Source organism: Ascaphus truei, chromosome 13 (genome assembly GCF_040206685.1).
Source record: "Ascaphus truei isolate aAscTru1 chromosome 13, aAscTru1.hap1, whole genome shotgun sequence".
In the NCBI taxonomy this organism is placed as follows: domain Eukaryota; kingdom Metazoa; phylum Chordata; class Amphibia; order Anura; family Ascaphidae; genus Ascaphus; species Ascaphus truei.
In genome coordinates, this window is record NC_134495.1 from 15,528,797 (window position 1) to 15,554,327 (window position 25,531).

A 25,531-nucleotide genomic window follows, 5' to 3' on the forward strand; every position below is an offset into this window, starting at 1 on the left:
GGGGGGGAAATCAGAGCTGTGAAGGGGGGGGAGAAATCAGAGCTGTGAAGGGGGGGAGAAATCAGAGCTGTGAAGGGGGGGGGAGAAATCAGAGCTGTGAAGGGGGGGGGGAGAAATCAGAGCTGTGAAGGGGGGGAGAAATCAGAGCTGTGAAGGGGGGGGGGAAATCAGAGCTGTGAAGGGGGGGAGAAATCAGAGCTGTGAAGGGGGGGGAGAACTCAGAGCTGTGAAGGGGGGGGAGAACTCAGAGCTGTGAAGGGGGGGGGGAAATCAAAGCTGTGAAGGGGGGGGGAGAAATCAGAGCTGTGAAGGGGGGGAGAAATCAGAGCTGTGAAGGGGGGGGAGAAATCAGAGCTGTGAAGGGCAGGAGAAATCAGAGCTGTGAAGGGGGGGGAGAAATCAGAGTTGTGAAGGGGGGAGAAATCAGAGCTGTGAAGGGGGGGGGGGAGAAATCAGAGCTGTGAAGGGGGGGGGAGAGGGGAATAAGGAGAGATAGGGGGGGGGAGCGGAGAGGGGGGAGCGGGGATATTAAATCCCGGGCAACGCCAGGTATATCAGCTAGCAGTGAATAAAACTGTCATGCAGGGGAGTCTTAATATTTGGTCAGTGCTTAAAGGTATCACCGCTTCACATACACTAAGGACAGTGTCCCCAATAATGACAGCGTGATTAAATACCAAAGTTATTTCAAACATATAAGGCGTTCAATGCAGCGCATATATCAGAGTAATCAGCGCACAGCATTACTACTTCTGGTGACCAAAGGCCTCCCACTGAATGGTAGCAAATCTGTTTAAGGTTATAATCAGCAGCCAAGTATTTAGATCGCCATAGATTTAAATCAATAAAACAGCCGCTCACTATCCGGTGCATATACCAGTGTACTCACAGCATCGCATGCACCCGTCTTTTAACTGAAGCCGTAACTACACCGCACTAATTGTGGCAGAGTTATTTATAACCAGCAGATCGCCACAGACTGAAATCAGCAAACCTGCCGGTGTACTCAGCGCATCGCATCAATTCATCTTGTAACTGGAGCCGTAATCACACTGCGCTAAATGATTGCCGTGCTGTTGTACTTTAAGCAGTCTTCCGATAACCGTGAATAGATTATCGCTGTATGACCACTTCCCGGTATGCCAGGCATGTAATCCGTCTGCCCCCGAATCACACGGTTCCGTCCTCTACGGCACATGTGCTAATAAAATTAGGTTCCATCCTTTATGGCACAGGGGCAGTAGTCGGCAGTCTTCTACTGCGCATGCCCGAATATCCCGCCAATACGCAATGGGACCGATTTTAATGCGCATGCACGATATCCGATTCCCGCGCACGCGCCGAACGTGCCCGGTTCTACTGCGCATGCTTGACTTTCGATTTCCGCGCATGAGCAGAACCGGCCCTATGCTACTGCGCATGCGCGACTTTCGAGTTTCGCGCATGCGCGACTTTCGAGTTTCGCGCATGCGCAGAGTGGACTCTATTCTATTGCGCATGCACGACTTTCTATTCCCGTGCATGCGCAGAAAGGGCCCTATGCTACTGCGCATGCGTGACTTTCGAGTTTCACGCATGCACAGAGCGGACCCTATTCTACTGCGCATGCGCGACTTTCGATTCCTGGGCATGCGCAAAACGGCCCTATTCTACTGCGCATGCGCGACTTTCGATTCCCGCGCATGCGAAGAACGGCCCTATTCTACTACGCATGCGCGACTTTCGATTCCAGCGCATGCGCAGAACGGGCCCTATGCTACCGCGCATGCGCGACTTTTGAGTTTCGCGCATGCGCAGAGCGGACCCTATTCTACTGCGCATGCGCGTCTTTCGATTCCCGTGCATGCGCAGAACGGGCCCTATGCTACTGCGCATGCGCGACTTTCGAGTTTCACGCATGCACAGAGAGGACCCTATTCTACTGCGCATGCGCAAAACGGCCCTATTCTACTGCGCATGCGCAACTTTCGATTCCCACGCATGCGCAGAACGGGCCCTATTCTACTGCGCATGCGCGACATTCAATTCCTGCGCATGCGCAGAACGGGCGCTATTCTACTGCACATGCGCGACTTTCGAGTTTTGCGCATGCGTAGAACGGCTATATTCTACTGCGCGTGTGCGACTTTCGATTCCCGCACATATGCACTGTTTTTTTTTGTTTTTTTTTCTTAATTCCTGCGCACTAGGCCGGTCCTCTTTTTATTAATTTGCATGCGCACTGGGGGCCTCAGTGCTAGACAATCTCTTACAGTCTGACAAAACTGTGTTATTGTTTATTATTATTATTATAAGCAGTGTGGGGCTGTCAAATCTCCAGCAAATGGATAGCCCACTCGTGATTTCATCTGCCCCATTAATGCAAGAAGCACTGACTCAGAACTTCATATTCTCCCCTCCAAACCATGCCCGTGGAAATCTCAGGAACTCACCAGAACTTTAGTGAATATAAAAGCTGACAAACAACAAAGCAGAGGCAGACAAGCGGATTCTCACCAGCTGACAAGAAGCTATATAAGTGTACAGCAGCAGAAGAGCAGCCTCTCACAGACGGCTCAAACATTATCTTGTCCTGGTGGCTGTTACTACATCAGCATTGCATAATGTTGTTAACTACTAAGATACCACACTATGTCACCAAAGTTGGTAACACCCATGCAACACTGCAGTCAGGCATTTAAACCACATGACTTGCAGCGAGGCTTGGAACGCAGGAACGCCCCCTCCACCTCCTCCCACGTGACCCGCTTTTAGATTTGCATAGCTACGCCCCCCTCCCGGCGGCCAAGTCTCCCCTAACGGTATCACCCCAGTAAGAGGGGCGGGGCCTGCGTGACTGAGCGGTGGTTGCCGTGGCAGCGGGCGGAGGGAAGGAGACACCGGGGAGCGCGCTCCCTCACACCGGGGGGAGGCGGCAGGAACAAGTCCGGGTATGAGGGACCGGCTGTGCGAGCTGTCAGCGGTGAGTCTCCCCGCAGCTCCGCACGGGCTAACGGTCCCACTCCTATAATCTTGTATATTGTGCTTATTGTTATCTAATGGTCGCGGTGCTTAGCCGGTTACTGCTATATACTCCCCAATTTTCTCCTGTGTATCTATATACACATTCCTATTTATTACTAAATAAACACTTATTTCCATTTCTTTTCTTTCATGTATGTGTGTGTGTATATGTGTGTATATGTGTGTATATATATATATATATAGATCTTTTCTGTTAAATATTCCCATTTTTTGGCATTGGTCTTTTATCTGCACTTTACAGCAGTGACATAATGGGAATAAGCGCTTCAACATAAAAGTAGACATTTGGGAAAGTGGTCGCTGCCCAGAAGAGCTTACAATCATATATATGTAATTGTTGTTTATCTTATTATTTTTACTATATAATATGGATTTATTACTTGGTTTAATTCTGCTGTTTTGGATGCATATGTATTATTCTTACATCTTGTTTATTAGGCGGCGGCCGCCATGCTGCCGCTGAGCGCGCCTGGTGCGCTTACTGCAATTAAAATCAATTGGTATACCCACGCTCAAGCGGTGCGCGCGCTCGTCAGCGTGCATGTACGCTCAACCAAGCTTGGTGCTTGGGGAGACAAACAAAATGTATTTTGAAGCGCACTCAGCAGCAGTCAATGCACACAGCCACAAACACACATTACATACACAAGCATGCCAGATTATGCAGGACAGCCTGCGCTCATGCTTGCAGAGGTGGTGATGTCACCGCTCTAAAGCATGAGTGCGCTCAGCGGCAGCGTGGCCGCAGCCTTATTGCAATGTCTTTCTATTCACTGTTAATAATCATATATACTTATTTATTTCCTTCAACAATTCCTGTTCTCCGTTTTGTACTTTATTTTTGTTAGATTTATACTTTAAAATCCTGGTTAAATCTATTTTACTGCCTGTATTATTATTTTGCCTATATTTAATTTGCATTCTGCGCAATCTTAGATTTAGTACACAAGCTGACGTAAACCAAATAGTAAAACTATTATCGTGGCGCGCTGACGTTCATTGGGAACGTTTCCCAGTATCAGACAGGTTCCCATTACTGCCATTTTCCTTCATTTCTGAATCTATCCTTCATTTCTGAATCTAGAATCTGTTGCATTTAAGGGTAATTCCGGCACGCTTCCCAGATGGTGTAACCGCTACCTAGTAAACAGATGTGATTTTAATTGACATTAATAGTTATGCAGTTGGTATGAGAACTACATCGCAAGGTCTTTGGGCCAGGAAGGCCTTTCTCCCAATGTTACATTTTTGTCCATGATGCACTTAACCCATCTGTGTTATTATATTCTCTGTCTTATTATATTCTCTGTCTTGTAATTCCAATGTTTATTAAAAATAAATGGTGAAGCGCTGAGTACTGTACTTGGTTGGCACTATAAACATACATATATGTTCACAACAAAAGACAGAGGAGCCCAATGCTATATCCAATTGACAAAACATTGGTAATAAGTATAACGTTAAATACTTCAATAATAAAATTTTCTTGGTTATTTAGTTAACCCTTTGGCCAAAGTGTCATAAGCCTGCATACCGACGCCAAGGTATAACTAAATTTACAGGTCCTAACACTACACTGTGAACCTTCTCTTTTTACCTCTGTATGAGGGAAAACAACCACAGTGGGTCTTGTCCATACAGCAAAATGAGAACCTCCCAAGTACAGTACTGTATATGTATATGTATATGTTTATGTTTATGTTTGAGCTTACTGGAAAAGTGTGTGTGTGTGTGTGTGTGTGTGTGTGTGTGTGTGTGTGTGTGTGTGTGTGTGTGTGTGTGTGTGTGTGTGTGTGTGTGTGTGTATGTTCATTGGATTATCTTCCTATGCAGTTCATCATTATTTATAGGTTTTTAAAAGTCTGAACACCTCCTTTCTACTTTGCACCCCTAAAGACACAGCCACTTATGCAAACTCCCTTTTCTAATTTCCTGATGACATTTTGCCCCTGTTGGTTCTGAGCTTCCCCCTCTCTCCTGTTGCTTCCTGGTACAATATCTATCCAGAACTACAGTACATTCTGAGAAATCTGCTCTTAAGGGGACTGTCGCTGCAACATCTACAAATGTAACTTGTTTTCTTCGGATATTAAGGCAATCTGTTTATTCTTCTGCCAACCTTGCGTGCAGAGTTCAGGACGTGGATTTAACGGTTGATGGGAGAGAGTAAATAAAACCATTGCTCAGAACCGTTCGTTACCAGTACGGCTGAAGTGATAATGAAGCAATGGCAGGTTTAGGGCTAAAAAATTTTTTAGGGTGGGGGAGGTTGAACAGGGACGGGCATTACATGTCACAAATATTATTTTTTACATTCCACAGAGAACACTGATGTCAGTATACATATTTATAGAATTTTGCATCTATGAAGTCATTCCTCTGAGATAAGATATTTGTATGTAACAGAGACAGAGCTTTGTCTGTTTCTTCGTATTCTTTCTGTTCCTTGGTTGTGGGGGAAGGGTGGTTTGTAATAAATTGATCATGTTTCACTGCTAGACACATCCTGTAGGGATCATCTCTGGGAGGTACTGAGCAAGCAGTCACAGCTATGCTTATTCATAACTTGAGCATTAGAATTATTTGGCATATTTGAATTCCTAAATATTTCCATATAATTATACCGTCGCGAGGGGAGCATTGTATAAACGATTTATTTTCGTAAAGCACTGCTAGCCTTAAATATCCTCACAAATATCAAAGCCGTGCCAGGATTGTGCAAGATTTGTATGGAAATGTTAAGACTGATTTCCCCCACATATTTCATTCAGAGAAATGAATTGGCTCCTTCTGGCTTTGAATTCTTTGTGTTGGACTTTCACTGTAATGGATGTGCTAGGACGATAATGAGAAAGCATGGTAATTATTGTGAGCAAAGCAATCCGGGACCTTCCTACTCATTATTTTTACTATTATGTTTTCATGCACACCTTTTTATATATATATATATATATATATATATATATATATATATATATATATAATATATATATTTTTTTTAAATATGATTTTAGATTCTGTAAGCATTCTGTAGGCATTCTGTAAAATAATCATAACACCTTTTTAGTATAAAGCAATGCATTTCATATCCCTGTGTTCATTTTCAAAAGGAGACCGTTGAGGTTTGGAAAGCTCATTGCATTCTAATTTAACCTATTAACTCTTCTGTTAGTCCACTGACATGGATCACAACAATGCCCCTCATACCACGTTAGATGAGGTTTTATTTATTTATTTTCTATTTATAAAAAATTTCACCAGTAAATAATACATTTAGTTACCTCTCGTTTTCAAGTATGTCCTGGGCACAGAGTAATTGCGACACTAGGTCTGTTCTCTCCCTACATTTGTCCAGCAGAGTTCTAGTGACAAACCTGCTATGGTGTATAATTATTAACATTGCTAAATAATTTACTCCAAGCCAATATATCGCCACACTTTTAACATAACCGTTTTTTTTTATCCCCAAACTAGTGTTGGGGTTGGTTATTACTTCATCAAGTCCAGACAGTTGTCTAACTTGTGTAAAAAGGGCAGAGACTGAAATTGATCCAGAATATAGTGTTTTTTTCGATCCTTTGCTTACCTTAAAGCAGCAGCCACTGCCTAGGTATGATGTACAATTTGTGAGTCAGACAAGTCTTGTTAGAGTCCTAGGCTAGTCTCAGCTGAGTGCTGTTGTCTCTGCAGTAAATACTGCCGGTTGTGCCACACATTTATCAATGAATGAAGATTAATGAATGAAGCAGCACTGGTAACTATTTCCCTACTATTTCTCCTAATGTTGACCTTTTATTAGTAGTTCGCCTTCCTTTAGTTTGTTCCAGAATTGACATTTGTTTTGAAGTGGTGACTATCGTCATGCCTTCTAGGATGAAAGCTTTTCGTCCCAGGTTGCTTCTCAGTAGTGAAAAGCACATATGTTTGTTTTATACCCGTGAAATAAAGCCGAAAGGAGATCTCAGTATCTTAAAGAATGTGTTACTGTTTAAAGCAAATACTCCCGAAAACTCTCAGAAAATACTTCCCCCTACCTCCAATATATTGCAAAACCATGGAGGCTGCAACTAGTTTATACATTTTTACATTATGGCTTTGTATATATGGCATTTAATACGTAAAGATCCCCCACCCAGAAATAGTTCCTGCAATACTGTGTAGTACAGTGATTTCCAACCTTTTTTGTTTGGAGGAACCCTTGAAGTATTTCGAAAAATCTTGGGCAACCCCTATCTGGCTGACACATATTAGGTTCGACAGGGGTCAGTCACAAAATTTCACACCTCACGAGCCCCCTCTATTTCCCACCCTCTACCCATGTATTTCTCTCCCATCCATCTCATTAATTCCCCTCCCGCCTTGCATGTATTTATCCCTTGCATCTCACTCTTACTCCCTCTTTTCCTCACTCAGTCCCTCCCTCCCGCCCCCCTATCTTCTCTCACTCGACACTACCTTCTTTCAATTACCCCACTCTCTCTCAATCACCCTACAAAATACATACCAAAAAACCCCACCCGGGGGGGTCTGTGGTCCGTAGGAGAAACCCCTGAGACTGCTTCAAGGAGCCCCAGGGTTCCACGGAACCCTGGTTGGGAATCACTGGTGTAGTAGAAGGATAAAAGATGACAGAAAAGTACTTGGGTGATGTTGTTTAGATGGGCACAGATATTGAGCCAGAGACTAGTGTTTGCATAGGGCACAATGAGTTGCTTTTGAGTGTTAATTCAAAATATGACATGGGGTGCAAAGCAAAAAAGTTAATGATGAGGTATGCTCGTTTAGTACCCAAAAGCTTATCGGTGTCACACACAGAATTTGGGATGTATACACAAGCACGTTCAACCAGTCAACTATCATGTAAACATTTTTAGGATTATTTGATGCATTCATTGGGATGACCAACCCCAGAATGTTAGTAATCGCAGCTTGTTTTCTGTAATGGTTGAGGGACTGAAACAGGCATGTTAGATCGTAGGTGAGGTGCGTATGGACTCCAGAGTCTGTTGGTTACCCTTCTTCCCCACCGCCCCCTCATTAGTTCCTCATGGAAACGATTGATTTGTAAACCGTGCATAAAAAGTGTTGTGATTGTATCTGTTCCCTCACTGCCTGCTTTCCTTGCAGATGTTTTATTATAATGTTGAATAATGTTTTATTATAATGTTGAATAATACCCAGAGGTTTTCTCCTTCCACTCGTGGTTTCCGTCCTGGTGATTGCAGGCTAGATGTACCAATTGGCGTGCGTAGACATGACTTGCATCTGTATTTCCCAATGACACATACCGGTATATTAAGACATGGCCGTGGGGGAAATACATTCCATTTAGTAACGCTGACATTTTTTTTTTATATATTTTTTTTCCCCCAGCTGTTTTCATTCTGCTGACCATTTTCTATTTGAACACATGTTTTCAGTGGCCTATTTAAAGTACTTTCATGATTTTAATGTCACATGATCTATATCCATTTTGTAAAAGAAAATGTAACAATGAAAGATCGATATTTCTCTGCATCTTGAGATCAGTCTTGCAAAGAGTAACATATTGTGTGTGTGTATATACGCACACTCGCGCGCACATCAAGAATGTTCCAGCTTCAAACTTTAAAATGACATTTGTTTTAATCCCATCAAATAAATTGGTTTATTACTCACAGAGAATCCCACCTCACTCCACATTCTCCTGTTTGTTATTACTGTTTAAACCTTTTGCTGCTAAAAAGGGCAGACCGGCACATAGCTTGCTCCCATGGCAGTGAAAGGGTTAATAGGTGGCACAAGAGACTCCAAAATGAAAATCTAAATTGCAAAGCTGTAGTGTTGTTTGTGTTACTTTCTGAGGTTGACGTGCTTTTTGAGTCTGGCACGGCTGGGTTAATATTTCTTTTCGGGAGTTTGGTTACCATTAACCGGTGGCGTGTCTGTGAAAGCGGGAGACGCGGTATTTGGAAAGGAAGTGTGAGAACCGTGTACTGCCAAAGGAACAGCTCATTCAGAATATGAATTGTGGGTTGTTCTCTCTCTCAAACCTTGAAACTACCAAGTACAAGAGGTCAAGTGCAATTGTACTTGGAATCATCGGAATGTAAAACTTTACTTTGGCATTTCAAGTTCAAGTCCTGTTTATCTCACTGCTGCATAGGTAATACTATTAATTGCAAATTAAAAAGGCCCTTTGCTTATTGTTGTAGAATAGTTCTTGAAAGTATACAAAATGTGCCAGTTATGTGTTCATTTTAATTCCTTCATTGAATGACGGTGTATAGAAATAAATATGCAAGAAAATGTACACATTTATTTTGTCGCAAAGGGGATCTTTACAACGAGCGGCATTTCTAGTCTGTATTTCATGTTGCTTTCCTTAGTAATCTGCTTTTTGCACTTTTGTAAAATAAGAACGCTGTAACTTTGGATTGAAGAGCATGGTGTGACTGGTAAGGTTGTTGGAAACGTGTGTGAGTTTGTACATATATCGACATGCACATACACAGAATTCCAACCTGAAACATACATACTGTACTCTTCTAAAAGCCCAAGGCTGAGTCCCCGCTGGTTCTGAGCACGCTCATGCTTGGAGAGCGCTCCAAGCATGAGCGCCGGGTGTCCTGCATGTGGGGGCTGGGGGGGGGCATTGCGGGTAGTTGAGCACGCGATTAAGTATAGTTTTTTTTGTTTATCTAAGCGGTGAGCGTGTGTGCCTGCGCACAAGCACGCGCACAGTGTGAGCGGGGATTTACATATAGCTATATATGTAAGTAAGCGCCGCCCGCTCAGCGCTAGCGGGGATGCAGCCTAAGCTATTCATCTTCAGAATGCAGGTGGTATCTATTTGTTTTTACATTTGCTGTATTCTGTTATAAACTGTACTTTGTCAGATTTCTTGGTATATGGTATTTTGCAAGTGTTCCATACATGTTTGTGTAAGGTGTCTCTCTCTATGTATTTATTTACCCTATGAAGATCTGGTTCCAGGTCACCCTTGTAGATCTAGAACCTGTATGTATCGGTATATTATACCTGTTTTTGTTTTTCATGTAGAGTAAAGAAAATGAAGGCGATGGGCACACGGCAGTTGTTCTTCAGAAGGAAAATTTTATGGATGATTTTTTCCATCAGGTAAGGAGTCATTTTCCTGTTGCCTGACCTGAAGGCTTCAAATGTCCGATATTTAACCCAGAAGGGCCAGCAGTGCGTTGCAGAATGATGACATCAAGGGGAATAAACTCATCACCGTTTCCCCTCCTCCTTTGTTATCAGCATGGTACAGCATGTGCATCAGGATCTTTTTAAACTAACAGCATTTTTTTCTTACATGTCGTTTTGCGCCCTAATGCAAAACGTATTAACGCTCAGAATCCATGTATATAAATCAGGCCTTTTAAAATCAGGTCAACATTTTTTTTATTCTTCAAGTTTGTCCCCTTCCCAGCTTTGTGCAATGTGATTATTCACACTACATCTGCACACTGACCCTACTCTGCAGAGATGCTCTGGTTATCCTATTAGCAGACTGCAGCAGCACTGTACATACACAGCTGCTTTACATTAGTGTGTTAATACTGTTCCCATAAATGTAGTATCTACCACAGAAAGTGGTGTTTATAATAAAACTTTTAGTATTTTATAGTTTATAGCTGCCATTAAGCATTTTCTTTTAGAATTGTTTTCTGATTTTCTTGTAGGGTTCTATAAATAAGTAAAAGGGAGAGCAATCCTACACACTTCTCCCCTCCCCCCCTCCCCCCCCCGCTCCGCCCCAATGTTGGGAGAGGGGAGAACATGCCAATAAAATTAAGAGGATTAAAAAGCATGTTAATTCATTTAAAGTCTGTCATTGATTCAAGTACTGAAGAGCTGTAACATATTGAGGCACAGCACACAAATCAGTGTGTTGCACTGAAGTGGCTGAAAGGGTTAAATAACGCTTCCTCTGTTCCCCTAAACAAACTGGGTTTTTTTTTATCCGGTATCCCAGAAGTTCAATGCTTTCACAGGAAACACTCACAAACTTCCTGGGGTGGGAACTGATATGAATGAATACAGAAAACCCTGGATATTCCAGGCACTGGGAGATACTAACGTTTCCGGTAATAGGATTCATTGATATAATTCTTTATATTTATTTCACATACGTGACTATTTTCTTGTTTTGTTTTGCTATGCATTGAGCCACCATTAAAACTTTATTTGTACAATGAGATGGAGGCCGTGTTGTGTTCCCGTGAAAAAGCTATTCACTGCAATTCATTATGCACCCTTCAAGCAGTGGAAAAAGTTAAATCAATCTTTACATGGGATGGGTATGAAGTAGCGTTTATTTTCTCGCTCTCCGCATGTCATGTGCTTTGCTTAATTATATTGGCATAGGTCACAGTGATATGTCCATAATGTGTGGTGCCAACAGTCTGGTTTGTATATACCAGGGGTAGCCAACGCCAGTCCTCAAGAGCTACCAACAGGTCAGGTTTTCAGGATCTCCCTGCTTCAGCACAGGTGGCTCAGTCAAAGACTGTGCTGAAGGAGGGATGTCTTGAAAACCTGACCTGTTGGTTGCTCTTGAGGACTGGAGTTAGCTACCCCTGGTATATAGAGTTGACTGCATGTGGCAGCCAGCGAGAGTTTTCTGAGGTATGTAGGGTTATTTAGCAGATGCAAGGACAACAGTAAAGTCTTTGCATGTAACTATCCAGCAATATTGTACATCATTATTATTGTATTCATTAAATTGCCGCACCAAACTATGAACCTCGGCATACAGCAAAAGGGTTAATATTTTTAATCTCCCAAAAATATTGGTGCCATGTTTCTATTTATCTTTAGGGTTTGTGTGTAAAATGTATCGGGGAAGACCGACGGACCTTTTATATGTACAGCTTGGGGGATATGACTGAAACATTCAATTATATAAAGGGTCTCCACAAAGGACAAGAGGGAAGCATATTTCTAAGAAAGAGAAGTGCTAGAACAAGAGGTCATGCCCTGAAGCTGGTGGGTGGCAGGCTCAGGGGAAATTTGAGGAAGTACAGTACTTCTTGGAAAGGGTGGTGGATTCATAGAATAGCCTCCCAGCAGAGGTGGCAGGGACTCCTACAATAAGGGATCTCAAACATACTTGGGACAGACATAATGCTAAATACGAAGAAAACCAAGGATCACATGGGGCAGGGGTGCGCAATCTTGTCCCCCTGCCTGCTCTCCTCCCCTGCTCGCCCCATCTCTCCCCCCCTCCTTCTCAGCTCAAGCGTTAAATAACGCCGTGGGGTCATGTTGCCACGGCGACGCGATATCACGTGACCCCACACCGACATTTGACGGCGGGCTATTTGACGACACGTCGCAGGAAGCAAGGTAAGTTAGATACAGAGACCTCGTGTGGTCCCTCTGCATTTAATTTAAATGCCTTGGAGATTGCGAGATTGCGAGCCCTCTGTAACCGCCGCACGCCCCCCCCAGTTTGCACACCCCTGATGTAGGGTCTGAGGTGCTACAGACAGCAGAAGGGAAATGGGCAGACGCGGGGGGCACGTGCTTCATATCTGCCGTCACATTCTATGTTTCTTTCTGTAGGTAACTGAATTTTTTCCCCTTATTTACAACAAAAGGAGTGTGTGGTAAAGATTTCAATTTCATATCGCCACAGTGTATGCTTGGTTAAAAATCTAAATGTCTTGCCACATTACTTTTATTTATTTTTCTATTTTAGGTAGAGGAGCTAAGAAATTGCATTGCTAAGGTGTCAGAAAATGTAGAGGAGGTGAAAAAGAAGCACAGCACAATCTTATCCGCACCCAACCCAGAAGACAGTAAGCTCTCATTTTTAAGTATTTTCTGTATGTAGATGAGGTTTAAAAAAAAAATAGACACATGTCCATCAACATTGCAGCTGAGAACTGGTGTAAAGGCCTAGCATGTCAGAATGAAGAATATCCACCTCTGTGCTGAAGTCATAAGAGAGGGGTAGACTCCTATTCTGTAATTATCCTTGATCTTCCACTTACATAACTTGGCTGCTTAATGAGTTAAAAGTGGGTAACTGGGAATTCACACAGAAAACGTTGCAGATCTGAGTCTTTCAGCAAGAGGGGTTTATGTACGTTTTCTTACCCCAAGAGCTTACAGTCTGATTGTGGGGCCTGAGACGGGTGATGTTAGTGCCTAGAATTGTATCGAATTTAACTGGCTCTACGAATACGGGTTCTCCCCCTATAAAGTTGATTCCTTCCTTTAAATCGTGAGTTAGAACTGTATGGTTGTATTGTAAGACCTCCTGTTACACTGGTGTGTAGACTTGACATCTCTCTTCCCTGCCTTTATAGCCCTGCTAAGAATATCTTGGGCGTGGCAGCTACTGTATGCTATGAGATCACTCCAGTGGTTTGCTGGTGACATGATGAAGCTGGCTTTGCTTAAAGTCCCTCTTGTTATCTGCGTAAATAAGTGTTCTCTTGAGATATCAGGTTGGATGTCTGTGTTTGTTATACTCCTGCCTGAATAGCTGATCTCCTTCACTGCTGGGCAGCCTTTATCAGACGCTCGCTTGCCGCTAATAAGAAAAACATGTTGCACTTTATTTATTTTTTCAGCATTTTGTTTGGTGTGAGTTATGGGCGGTTATAAACTCTTGTAGCACATCTCATTATGAACATCCTTATCTGTCTTCTTTTTTTTTTTTTTAAAGAGACAATTTTTTTTTTTTATCAAGGCCGTTTCTCCCTTTTCAACAATGGTTTTTATTAATAAAATACTCTGCTCGAGAGAGAAATGTTAAAGGTTCCACTCCTGTAAAACAAGTTGCATCAAAAACAAAATATATGGAAGGTTCGTTAGGGTAGATTAAGATTGCTCCTTTAACCCTTTGAGTGGTGGAGGGGTCGCGACACCAAAAGGGAGCAATTACATTGTGACACAGCTACTACGTCATGGGGGTCCCTGGAGCGCCGACCCTATGATCGTAGCTACGTCTGTTGGCACCCAATGGGTTAAGTTGAAGAATAAAAAAAAAACATAATCGGCACGGACTGTGGCTTTTACTGCAATAATTTTTGCAGTAAAGGCATTTAAGTCTCTGCAGTAATGAACAACTAATGTTTTACGTCATATCCTGATCAAGATGTCACAATATGCATGTAAATACTTTATTTGTAATGTCCGTTTGCCTGGTAGTTTTACCAGTTTCTTTAGGTGAGCTGTGTAATGTGTTTCTTCATTGGTTGCAGCATGGATTTACGACCAAACCCCATTTATCCAACATCATGTATGTGTATACATGTCACAGACATATAGACAGTTGGTTGGGTTTAAGTATAATTCTAAAGTTTAGTGTTCCTAAAAAGATTTCCGGAGTCATATATAAAAAAAGGAAGCAGCGTTTAAAGTGTGTGTGTGTTTGTGTGTGTTCATCGCTGTTTACGTGTGTGAAATACACACAGGGTTTGTTGCAAAATGACATTCCTACCTCATTGGTTTTCATGATACAGTTGTGCAAAATTCTATAGTACTTCTGCAATTGTGGAAACACTGCAATTTGTATTTCCTGATTTCCCTTATATTCAGTTCAAAGCTTATTACCATCATTTAGATAAAGCCTCTCCTTTCCAGCTGCGCAGTAAACAATTCCCCAGTGAAATGTAGACTGTGCCCTGGTACAGTAATATGGTTACAGTAACAGTACTATCGGTTGCGTTTACAATCGGTGGAATAGAAATCGGGCTCCTAATTCCTTCTCTTGCAGTTTGTATAACACTGTTGTACAGCCGTGTTACACCACAGAATAATCGACATTAGTTCTCGATATTAGTTGTGTAATTCACTTCAGCTAAATGCTCATTAACAAAGGTTATACCTTCTACATTGTATTCACAATAATAATGTGTGGTATCCCAGCTTCACATTGCACCAGCCTCGCACTGACGAGACCCAAAAGGTTGAAACAGCTGTCTGTGAGTAGGGTTACTGTCTCTGCACTTCTATAACCCAGGCTGTGCTGAAAAGCTGTGTAATGCGGCAGGCATAAGCTCGTAGGGTGAGGCTAAGGCCCCGCTGCCTCAGACCGCGTGCCCGCACGGAAGACAGGCGGCGCGTGGAGAGGCACTTGACCACTAGCTGTGGTCGGTAGGGAGCGACGTGGGGGGGGGGGGGGGAGGGAGCGTGGTTGGAGTGGATGACTGCAGCGGGGGTCTACCGGGCTGCAGGAGGGTGCTGCTGCCGGCTGTATGCTGGAAGGTAAGCAGCTCCCCCCCCCCCCCCCCCCCCACATGCCCTCTGCTGCGCGCTCTCCGTAAGCAGCTCGTGCCCACTGCTTCCACATTCTATTGTGTGCAAATGTACCGTATACTGTGCTGTTTGTTTGTGCAATTGTGAGTCTTTTGGGCCTAAATTTCAAATGTGGTGAAAGGGGGGGATTTCATTCTGGGCCCTCCTTTTTATTTATTTTTTCCCTCTGGTATAGGAAGCAAGGGGGTCTCCGCAGCTGAACTGCGTTCATTTCAGCTCCAGGAACCCCCTGCTCCCTGTGACACTTACCAGGGACAGGGCTGCTGGCTCTACATGCAGGTTGAACCATTTGCTTGCCGGAGGATCCACGGCCCCATCGTGCTACAGCCCCTCCGGGAAACCCGCTCCTCAGAGTTATCATGTGACGGCCACATCACTTAACCCTCGGAAACGGAAGAGGAGCCCTCCTGCATTTCCTTGCGTGTCAGGTCGTGTTGCGCAGAAAACGAACCCAAAAAAGGGCGTAACATAGCCACGACCTATAGGAAAACGCGATGGATAACGTTGTGGCTTCCTATTGGCCCGCATGACGCAGGAGATTTTAATGCTCCATTTTGTTTCCCCCCGCTATACCAGGGACATCTTTGGAGGGAAGTATTTGGGGATGCGGAACTGCCATTTTTTTTTTGTTTGTTTAACATTTCTTTCACATGTTTTTCCTCCAGTGCTGGAAAGGGTTAAAGAGCAGTTGCATGATTTTATTTAACCCTTTCCATTCCTCAGGAGCCAGCAATTCCTAGCACTCAAATGAGTGCATAGGACAAATTAGTTGAGCGTGTAAATTTCCTGCTCTTGCTGTTCTTTTGTCCGGGACAAACTGCTGACCACCGATTTTTATACCCTTTTTTTTTTTCTGAGGGATTTTATGTGCTCCAAATGTACACAGACGTCTCCGAATATTTTAACAGACTGTTGCAAAAGCGTCACTATGGTTTAACCCTTCGTTGGCTGAACCGCCGCCGTGACCAAAACAAAATTCTTGTCTTTTGGCAAAGGGCATCGCACATTGTGCAGGCAGCTACTGGGGCCGGCCCCATAGCGGGGGCCGTACCGCGTGTGCGCCGCGTGTGCAGCCAAAGCTTTATAAGGCACTCCCCGCATTGCAATGATTTGGGGCCTCTTGGAGCTACAAATTAGATTAGAAATGGTAATTAAATCCTAGAGGACTTTAATATAAATGATTCATTCACCAAGTGCTATTACCATGTGCTTCAAAACCAAAGGAGCAAACCGGGGCATATTTTCCCCTTCCACCCCCCACCAGCCTGTATTATAATACGGTTCATATTCTATAATTGGGGATCTACACGAAGAAATATAAACAGCATTATTTCAGTGGGGATTAGAAAAAAAGAAGCATTTACCAATGTGTATTGTAATATCCTGCATTTTACAAGGGGAGAGTTTGGAATATGAAGAGCGAAGTGAGTGACTTGTAAATTGTTAAATCTTGGTCTGTCAATTCAGTCTTACTACTGCAAACTTGAATTTATGGGAATTTTTATATTCCTAAACAAATCTGTGTTCATTTATTGAGTGAGTCACATTCATTTAATATCTAATACAAACTGCCAACCATCCCTGAGACCAGGCGTGTGCGCAAACTGGGGGCGTGAGATTTTCTGGGGGGGAGGGCGTGGCGGTTACAGAGGCCCCGCGCTCTTCCCCAAAGCATTTAAATGAAATGCCGGGGGATCGCGCAAGGCCTCTGTGTGTTCTCTTATTTTGTCTCTGGGTTGCTTCTAGCGACGCGTCGCCATGGCAACGTGATATCAGAACGCCGGGATGGGGGGTGAGAGCAGGCAGGGGGACGCAGAGGAAAAAGTTTGCGCACCCCTTCCTTAGACCAGGGAATGGCAACTCCAGTCCTCAAGGACTACCAACAGGTCAGGTTTTCAGGATATCCCTGCTGATGGTTGACTTAGCCACTGATTGAGTCAGCTGCACTTTTGAAGCAGGGATATCCTTAAAACCTGACCTGTTTTGTGGCCCTTGAGGACTGGTGTTGGCCACCCTAGCCCTGGATAGCTTCAAAGTCATATATACAGCTAAACCCCGTTATAACGCGGGTCTCGGGGTCCACCCCGAGACCACCGCGTTACTAACGGGGTCGCGAGAAAAAAAAATGGCCGCCGCGCTTTAGCGCATATTCATCCCGCGGGACAGGAGATGGGAGCGGGCATGTCCCTCCGCTCCCCGCTTCCTCCTGTCACCGCGGGACAGGCCGCGGGGCAGGAGATGGGAGCGGGGATGTCCCTCCTGTCCCCGCTTCCCCCTGTCACCGCGGGAACTGGCAGGCAACATCCACTCCTCACGAGCCGCACGGCGCATGCGCATGCGCATGCGCACGGCGAACGTGAGGGGTGCCTGTATAAGTGTGCTGCTTTTGGAGACAGGTAAGCAGTCTCCGGAAGACCGCTAACCCCCCCCCCCCCCCCCCCGCCGCAGCACAAGGCCCTCGCGTGTGTGTAAGTGTCTGTGAGTGTGTGTAAGTGTCTGAGTATGTGTGTAAGTAAGTGTAAGAGCCGGAGCGGGAGGTGGGAGGTTTAACAGGGAGGGGGGGCGTGGCTTGAGCGGAGGGACCCGCTACTCTCCCCCCCCTCCCTCCACGGACTGCAGGAGGGAGCTGCTACTCTCCCCCCCCCCTCCCTACACGGACTGCAGGAGGGAGCTGCTACTCTCCCCCCCCCTCCCCGGACTGCAGGAGGGACCAGGTATGTAGAACTTAAGCATGGTAAAAAGGCCTCGCTTTAATATGCTAACACTATGTGCAACGTGTGGGGTATTTAACAACAAATGACAATCTTGCTGACATGTAATCTATCTTTGGTACAGAAATCTGCCTAGCCTCATTGCCAAGATGATCATCTTCATCTTTTGGTAACACAAGTGCTGTTCATTTCTATGGGTCCCTCCCTCCACTGGCTGCAGGAGGGACCCGCTACTCTCCCCCCCCCCCCCTCCCTCCCTCCACGGACTCGGGCTGGAGCACTCATACATACACACATACACACACACACACACACACACAGGCACTCACGCACTCATACACACACACGCGCGCACACACATGCAGGCACTCACACTCACACACACAGACCGCTAACCCCCCCCCCGCCGCAGTACAGGGCCCGCCGTAGCCGCAGCGCAGCGCAGGGCCCCGCCACCCCCCCAACCCCCACAGCACAATGACTTCCCACCCCCTTAACTTTGTGAAACAAAAGTCACAAGACAGGCAAAATACATCTGTTAAAGTGCAGTTGTCTGTTTATTTCTATATAATAATTGTGTGCAGTGTGCAGTGTGTGTGCAGTGTGTGTGCAGTGTGTGTGCAGTGTGTGTGTGCAGTGTGTGTGTGCAGTGTGTGTGCAGTGTGTCAGTGTGTCAGTGTGTGCAGTGTGTGTGCAGTGTGTGCAGTGTGTGCAGTGTGTGTGCAGTGTGTGTGCAGTGTGTGTGCAGTGTGCGTGCAGTGTGTGCAGTGTGTGCAGTGTGAGCAATGAGCAGTGTGTGTGCAGTGTGCAGTGTGCAGTGTGCAGTGCAGTGTGTGCAGTGTGCAGTGTGTGTGCAGTGTGAGCAATGAGCAGTGTGTGTGCAGTGTGTCAGTGTGAGCAATGAGCAGTGTGTGTGCAGTGTGGCAGTGTGAGCAATGAGCAGTGTGTGTGCAGTGTGTGCAGTGTGCAAAAAAAAAATGTGAAAAAATTTTTTTTTTTTAATTTTTTTTTTTTTTTTTTTTTTTTAAAAAACGGGAGCCACGGGAAAACCGCGTTATAACCGAATCGCGTTATAACGGGGTTTAGCTGTAGTAAGTGATCAATATGATCAAAAATAGGGATGTGGCACATGCATATATGACCTAGTGTTTTCCTTTAAGAAGCTGTGTAAGCACACACGTGGCCTGTGTCTTATGTTCCCAAAATGTACGATTCAGATCTTCTGCTTGACTCCAGCTCTATAAACGATACGTCAGAAAAGAACATCGTGGTATATGGGACCACGCACAGGCACCTACCACTATCTCTGCTACCGATGCTGCCTCTTGGAGGAACAATACTTAGGCTGCGCTTATAGTGCCGGCACGTCAGGCTGCAGTCGCTGGAAAAATCAAATTGAAGTGACTTTCAGCGATCGCGACCATGCTGTCGCGTCTGCTTTAAGCGCACGAGACGGTGTCGGTACATTTGTTTTGACGTGACGTCGCTGTCACCGGCACTATAAGAGCAGCCTTAGAAGTGAAAAAAATATTTTGTTATTGTTGCAAAAATATCTTAAAACGAATGGACCATTGAAAAACTCCAACCGGTTTTGGCGTCTGTATGCTTTTTAGAAGACTCCTGTTGTGTCTTAAAGCTGCAGTTCAGTCAATATCCTGCATGTGTGTTTTTTTTAATAAATCAGTTCTGTAGTAAGAAAAAATACTTTTAGCATTTTCTGTTTTTAAAAAAACAACTTTGAAAGACCAATTTTCTTGTATTCTATTTTAACAGCCATTTGCTAAGGCACTGCCCCTTCATGTCCTGTCACAAGCTCTGGCACACCCCTCTGTCAGCCCTGCCCTCCCTCTAGCACTTGTCTGTGCAGGATTGCTCATGAATATTCATGAGCTTCCACTGCCAGTCAAGCAGATTATAAACAAATGCCAGCTTTTAATATGTCACCAAATTTCGACCTATCAATACATGGAAAATGAATTGAGCTGCAGCTATACTGTTCTTTAGCTAATTAGAGATTGCACACATGAAACTATTGAAGTAAAAAAATAAATGCAAAAAAAAAAAAAAAAAAGACTGAACTGCAGCTTTAAATTCATTCTTAACTGTGTACTAGCCTCCTTATCTGTACAAGATGTGAATACATCCCATCTACAATGCCTACAAGGCTAGAGCAAGATTAACTAGTGCGAAATCTACAGTTGTTTTTTAAATGATTTATTTTTTTCTTCTAGAAACCAAGGATGAACTTGAGAAACTTAACAAAGAAATCAAGAATATCGCCAATAAAGTGCGAGCCAAATTAAAGTGTAAGGTCCAAACTTTTTTTCAAATATATAATTTTATTTTTTACTAACCACTCAAAGGATTAACTCGGTCATGTTAGCATCCTTCCTACCGGGCCTCGTCTCCCAATATTATATTCTCAATTATATGTGACACATTAATGAGTTGCAAAAGCATATAATCATCATAATGTGCCAGTTTAAACCCAATGTGTTATTTACAAGAAGAAAAACAATGCCGCTGAAACCTATGTGTAATTTTAAGAGCGTATAATAACATTATTATTTTTTATGCATATATGTTTCTTTTCTGTTTTATAGCTATCGAACAAATAATTGATCAGGATGAGAATGCAAACAGAACTTCTGCAAATTTAAGAATACGAAAAACTCAGGTAGAGTCTTGATATGTACGTCTTTTAACTCCCCTTGCAGCAACAAATGAACCATCTATTTTACGTCGTTTAACAATTGTAAGCTTTTGTCATGAAAACATTTTGGTCTCCCCTTAAACATGTCACTGCCATTCGTGTACTTTGGTCATAGGATCGTCTGCCTCTATAATTGAGATAACTATGTACTAGTTGATCAAAAGTCGCTGTTTTTATAGATGGGCTATAAAACAATGTTTAGATAATCACCAATTTAAATGTTCCCATAAAAACCTTTTGCATCCGTCTTTTCTCGACCTTTCTCGTGGCAGTCGGTACCAAAGGATTAACTCCGTCCTCCAGCTCAAGGTTGGACAGAAACAAATTCCAAGATATCACTTAAGGCTTCAACCCTGCTGGCTCCCTGGTCTTGTTCTCTCCTACCTAGCTGAGGGATAGGTTTTGGTGGTGCTGGACTTGCCTCACTGCCAATGCAGTCAATTTAGGGGGTTCTCTCTTCTCTCCCCTCTGCAGCCCCCTTGTCCACTCTTTGGATGATGCATATCAGGGGGACGCAGCCTCCATTCACTTCCATGTGTTGGAAGCCATTGGTAAACCAGTTTAGTCCGGGCAATGCAACCCGGTTCCCCTTTTGCAGATGCATCTTGCAGGGGAATGAACGTTCGTTCCACACATCCGCACCCGCGTTCTTCCGCTCGGCTTGTGCAGACGAGGCCGTGCTCAGACGCGGCAGCACAGATTATTTTGCACGCATGCGCAAAGTTATGTTTTGTTACGCTCTACGTGTGACGTCAAACACCTGGAAATCGGTGAGATATCCTCCTAAGCCTGCAGTATGGTGTTTTCAATCTTCTATTCCTGCTGAAATAGAGTTTTTTTTTCTTTTGGGCTAAATCTGCAAGCATTGCTGCTTCCATAATGGAGCTGCTGGTTAGTTTGTGTTTGTAAATAGTGCTTGCTGGGGACTGAGCCGATATTTATTTAGTTCTGCAACCAGAGGGAAGGTACCTCAGAACCTGCTTTTGCGGTTTCCCAACAGAAGTAAAAATGTTCTAAGAGACTTCAGATTTTTAGCCTCACACACTGGTTTCTCAAAAGACACGCAGACTCTGAAGAAGAATGTATGCAATCGTAGCCCTGGCGACATCTCATCAAATGGCCTAGTTTCTAAAATGGATTAAATCTACCATCACGCAGAGTGTAAAAGCAATGAAAAAGCTTCAGAAAAAATCAGTCTCAAAGAAACTTAGCTAAAAAGGCAGATTCCTCATCAAAAACATTGAAGATTGACCAGATGAGTGGATCAGAAGGAGAACATATATATTTTTTCTTCTAGTCTACTTGATCTTGAACTGGTGGAACTGCTTAAAAAGGCTGAGTGGTTTTAGACCTGAGTAATTGCACAAAGGAGGCAAAAACCTTTTTTGGTTCATAGACTAAAGAGCAATGATTTGAGCAGAATGGGCACAACCAGATAAGCACGTTGGATTTGGGAAGTAACGTCAAAAGTAGATACTGCCATTTCCAGAATTGGACGAAAAACAACTAGACTGGGTGAGAATGCAGTTTTATTCAAGGACGCCATGGACAGGCGTATTAAATAAACTACTTTCTAAATAATGCATTCGGAACAGCATGGAAACCTGTGTTGGCGTGGCATCCGTTTTAAAGAGCACTCAGAATCTGGGGAACAAATATTGAAGAGGCATTGGGAAAAGTAGTACAAACAGTAGCAATTATTAATGCCCTAGCAGAAATAAAACGTTGAGTGGATTATATCTGAGAGGCATAGTTTGATTGAACACGATTAGCGGCAAAATCCATGGGCCTAGCTGTGGCAGCTAGAAGGGTGCTATGGCTGAGGCATCAATAAAAAAGTTATGCACACTACCGTTTAAAAACCTTTTATTTGAAAAGGGTGTGGAGGCAAAAGTGTTATTTTTTATTTTTTTTATTATTATATTTTTTTAACCCTAAGAATACTAAGATGTTACCATTCTACACTGCAGTCAGACAGAAAAAGTCAGAGGTGCTACAAGTGGGAGATTGTAAACAAGACAATCCTCCTGCACTGGAGGCCAAAATTAGAATTTAGTGATCCTAGAACAGTGTTTATCAAATAAATATATATATATATATATATATATATATATGTAGAGGTATCAGTACCGTGTTAGCCGAGCTTCAATAATCAAAAAATAAATAGATGATACCGTTCTGTGGCTAACGAAATGCTTTTATTTGTGCGAGCTTTCGAGATACACTGATCTCTTCTTCTGGCGATGTTACAATGAATGAAGCAAGGATAACTTGAAACCGGTGTCTCTTGGAATGTTATCTGTGCTTGTCCTTCCCCCGGTGTGGATGTGTTTAATGTCTAGAGGTGTCAAAGGGTAACTGAAAGCAAGTGAAGAAAGAGTGTGTATGTGTATCAGTGTGAATACACACACACAGCTGTCTCTCACACATACTAATACTCCTTATTTCTCCATCCATATACACCAATAGGGACCACATAGTATCCACACACACTTTTAGTTGTGCTACAAACTCTCACATTTCCACACCCACCCACACCATTTATATCCCTCTCACTCCACACACACCTTGTGTAGAGCACTGTTTATAATGTGGGCTCTCCATTCATTTTTATTCACACTGATACACATACACACTCTTTCTTCACTTGCTTTCAGTTATCAGTTTTCAGTTCACACACACACACACACACACACACACACACACACACACACACACACACACACACACACACACACACTAGCTGAGAGACCCTTTCCCGCTAGGGGGAGAGCGGACGGGAGGAGGAGGGGGGGGGGGGAGAGCGGACGGGAGGAGGAGGAGGGGGGGGAGAGCGGACGGGAGGAGGAGGAGGGGGGGAGAGCGGGGGGGGGGAAGAGGGGGGGGGAGAGCGGACGGGAGGAGGGGGAGGGAGAGCGGACGGGAGGAGGAGGGGGGGGAGAGCGGACGGGAGGAGGAGAGCAGACGGGAGGAGGATGGGGGGGGAGAGCGGACGGGGGGAGGAGGAGGGGGGGAGAGCGGACGGGAGGAGGAGGGGGGGGGGAGAGCGGAGGAGGGGGGGAGAGCGGACGAGAGGAGGGGGGAGAGCGGACGGGAGGAGGGGGGGGAGTGCGGACGGGAGGAGGAGGGGGGGGGGAGTGCGGACGGGAGGAGCAGGGGGGGGAGAGCGGACGGGAGGAGGAGGAGGGGGGGGAGAGCGGACGGGAGGAGGGGGGGGAGTGCGGAGGGGGGGGGAGTGCGGACGGGAGGAGCAGGGGGGGGAGAGCGGACGGGAGGAGGAGGAGGGGGGGGAGAGCGGACGGGAGGAGGAGGAGGGGGGGAGAGCGGACGGGAGGAGGAGGGGGGGAGAGCGGACGGGAGGAGGAGGGGGGGGAGAGCGGACGGGAGGAGGAGGGGGGGGGGGGGAGAGCGGACGGGAGGAGGAGGGGGGGGGGAGAGCGGACGGGAGGAGGAGGAGGGGGGGGAGAGCGGACGGGAGGAGGAGGGGGGGAGAGCGGACGGGAGGAGGAGGGGGGGAGAGCGGACGGGAGGAGGAGGGGGGGGAGAGCGGACGGGGGGGGAGAGCGGACGGGAGGAGGAGGGGGGGGGGAGAGCGGACGGGAGGAGGAGGGGGGGGGAGAGCGGACGGGAGGAGGAGGGGGGGGAGAGCGGACGGGAGGAGGAGGGGGGGAGAGCGGACGGGAGGAGGAGGGGGGGGGAGAGCGGACGGGAGGAGGAGGGGGGGGAGAGCGGACGGGAGGAGGAGGGGGGGGAGAGCGGACGGGAGGAGGAGGGGGGGGAGAGCGGACGGGGGGAGGAGGAGGGGGGGGAGAGCGGACGGGAGGAGGAGGAGGGGGGGGAGCGGACGGGAGGAGGAGGGGGGGGAGAGCGGACGGGAGGAGGGGGGGGAGAGCGGACGGGAGGAGGAGGGGGGGGAGCGGATGGGAGGAGGAGGGGGGGGAGAGCGGACGGGAGGAGGAGAGCAGACGGGAGGAGGATGGGGGGGGAGAGCGGACGGGGGGAGGAGGAGGGGGGGAGAGCGGACGGGAGGAGGAGGGGGGGGGAGAGCGGACGAGAGGAGGAGGGGGGGAGAGCGGACGAGAGGAGGGGGGAGAGCGGACGAGAGGAGGGGGGAGAGCGGACGGGAGGAGGGGGGGGAGTGCGGACGGGAGGAGGAGGGGGGGGGGAGTGCGGACGGGAGGAGCAGGGGGGGGAGAGCGGACGGGAGGAGGAGGAGGGGGGGGAGAGCGGACGGGAGGAGGGGGGGGAGTGCGGACGGGAGGAGGAGGGGGGGGAGTGCGGACGGGAGGAGCAGGGGGGGGAGAGCGGACGGGAGGAGGAGGAGGGGGGGGAGAGCGGACGGGAGGAGGAGGAGGGGGGGAGAGCGGACGGGAGGAGGAGGGGGGGAGAGCGGACGGGAGGAGGAGGGGGGGGAGAGCGGACGGGAGGAGGAGGGGGGGGGGAAGAGCGGACGGGAGGAGGAGGGGGGGGGGAGAGCGGACGGGAGGAGGAGGAGGGGGGGGAGAGCGGACGGGAGGAGGAGGGGGGGAGAGCGGACGGGAGGAGGAGGGGGGGAGAGCGGACGGGAGGAGGAGGGGGGGGAGAGCGGACGGGGGGGGAGAGCGGACGGGAGGAGGAGGGGGGGGGGAGAGCGGACGGGAGGAGGAGGGGGGGGAGAGCGGACGGGAGGAGGAGGGGGGGGAGAGCGGACGGGAGGAGGAGGGGGGGAGAGCGGACGGGAGGAGGAGGGGGGGGGAGAGCGGACGGGAGGAGGAGGGGGGGGAGAGCGGACGGGAGGAGGAGGGGGGGGAGAGCGGACGGGAGGAGG

At 46.4% G+C, this 25,531-nt stretch overlaps 1 protein-coding gene across 2 annotated transcripts in view; it reads left to right on the plus strand.

Annotated features, from left to right (window-relative positions):
- The first annotated feature begins 2,764 nt into the window (after positions 1-2,764).
- STX2 (syntaxin 2) overlaps positions 2,765-25,531 on the plus strand; it is a 40,734-nt gene continuing 17,967 nt past the window's right edge. Inside the window, exons 1-5 of one of the 2 annotated variants that reach the window (XM_075568655.1) lie at positions 2,765-2,962; positions 10,066-10,143; positions 12,731-12,830; positions 20,243-20,317; positions 20,615-20,688. In XM_075568655.1, coding sequence (XP_075424770.1) covers positions 2,933-2,962; positions 10,066-10,143; positions 12,731-12,830; positions 20,243-20,317; positions 20,615-20,688 — 357 coding nt within the window. In that variant the 5' untranslated portion in view covers positions 2,765-2,932. The remainder of the gene's footprint in view (positions 2,963-10,065; positions 10,144-12,730; positions 12,831-20,242; positions 20,318-20,614; positions 20,689-25,531) is intronic. The other variant, XM_075568656.1, reaches the window with a different exon arrangement.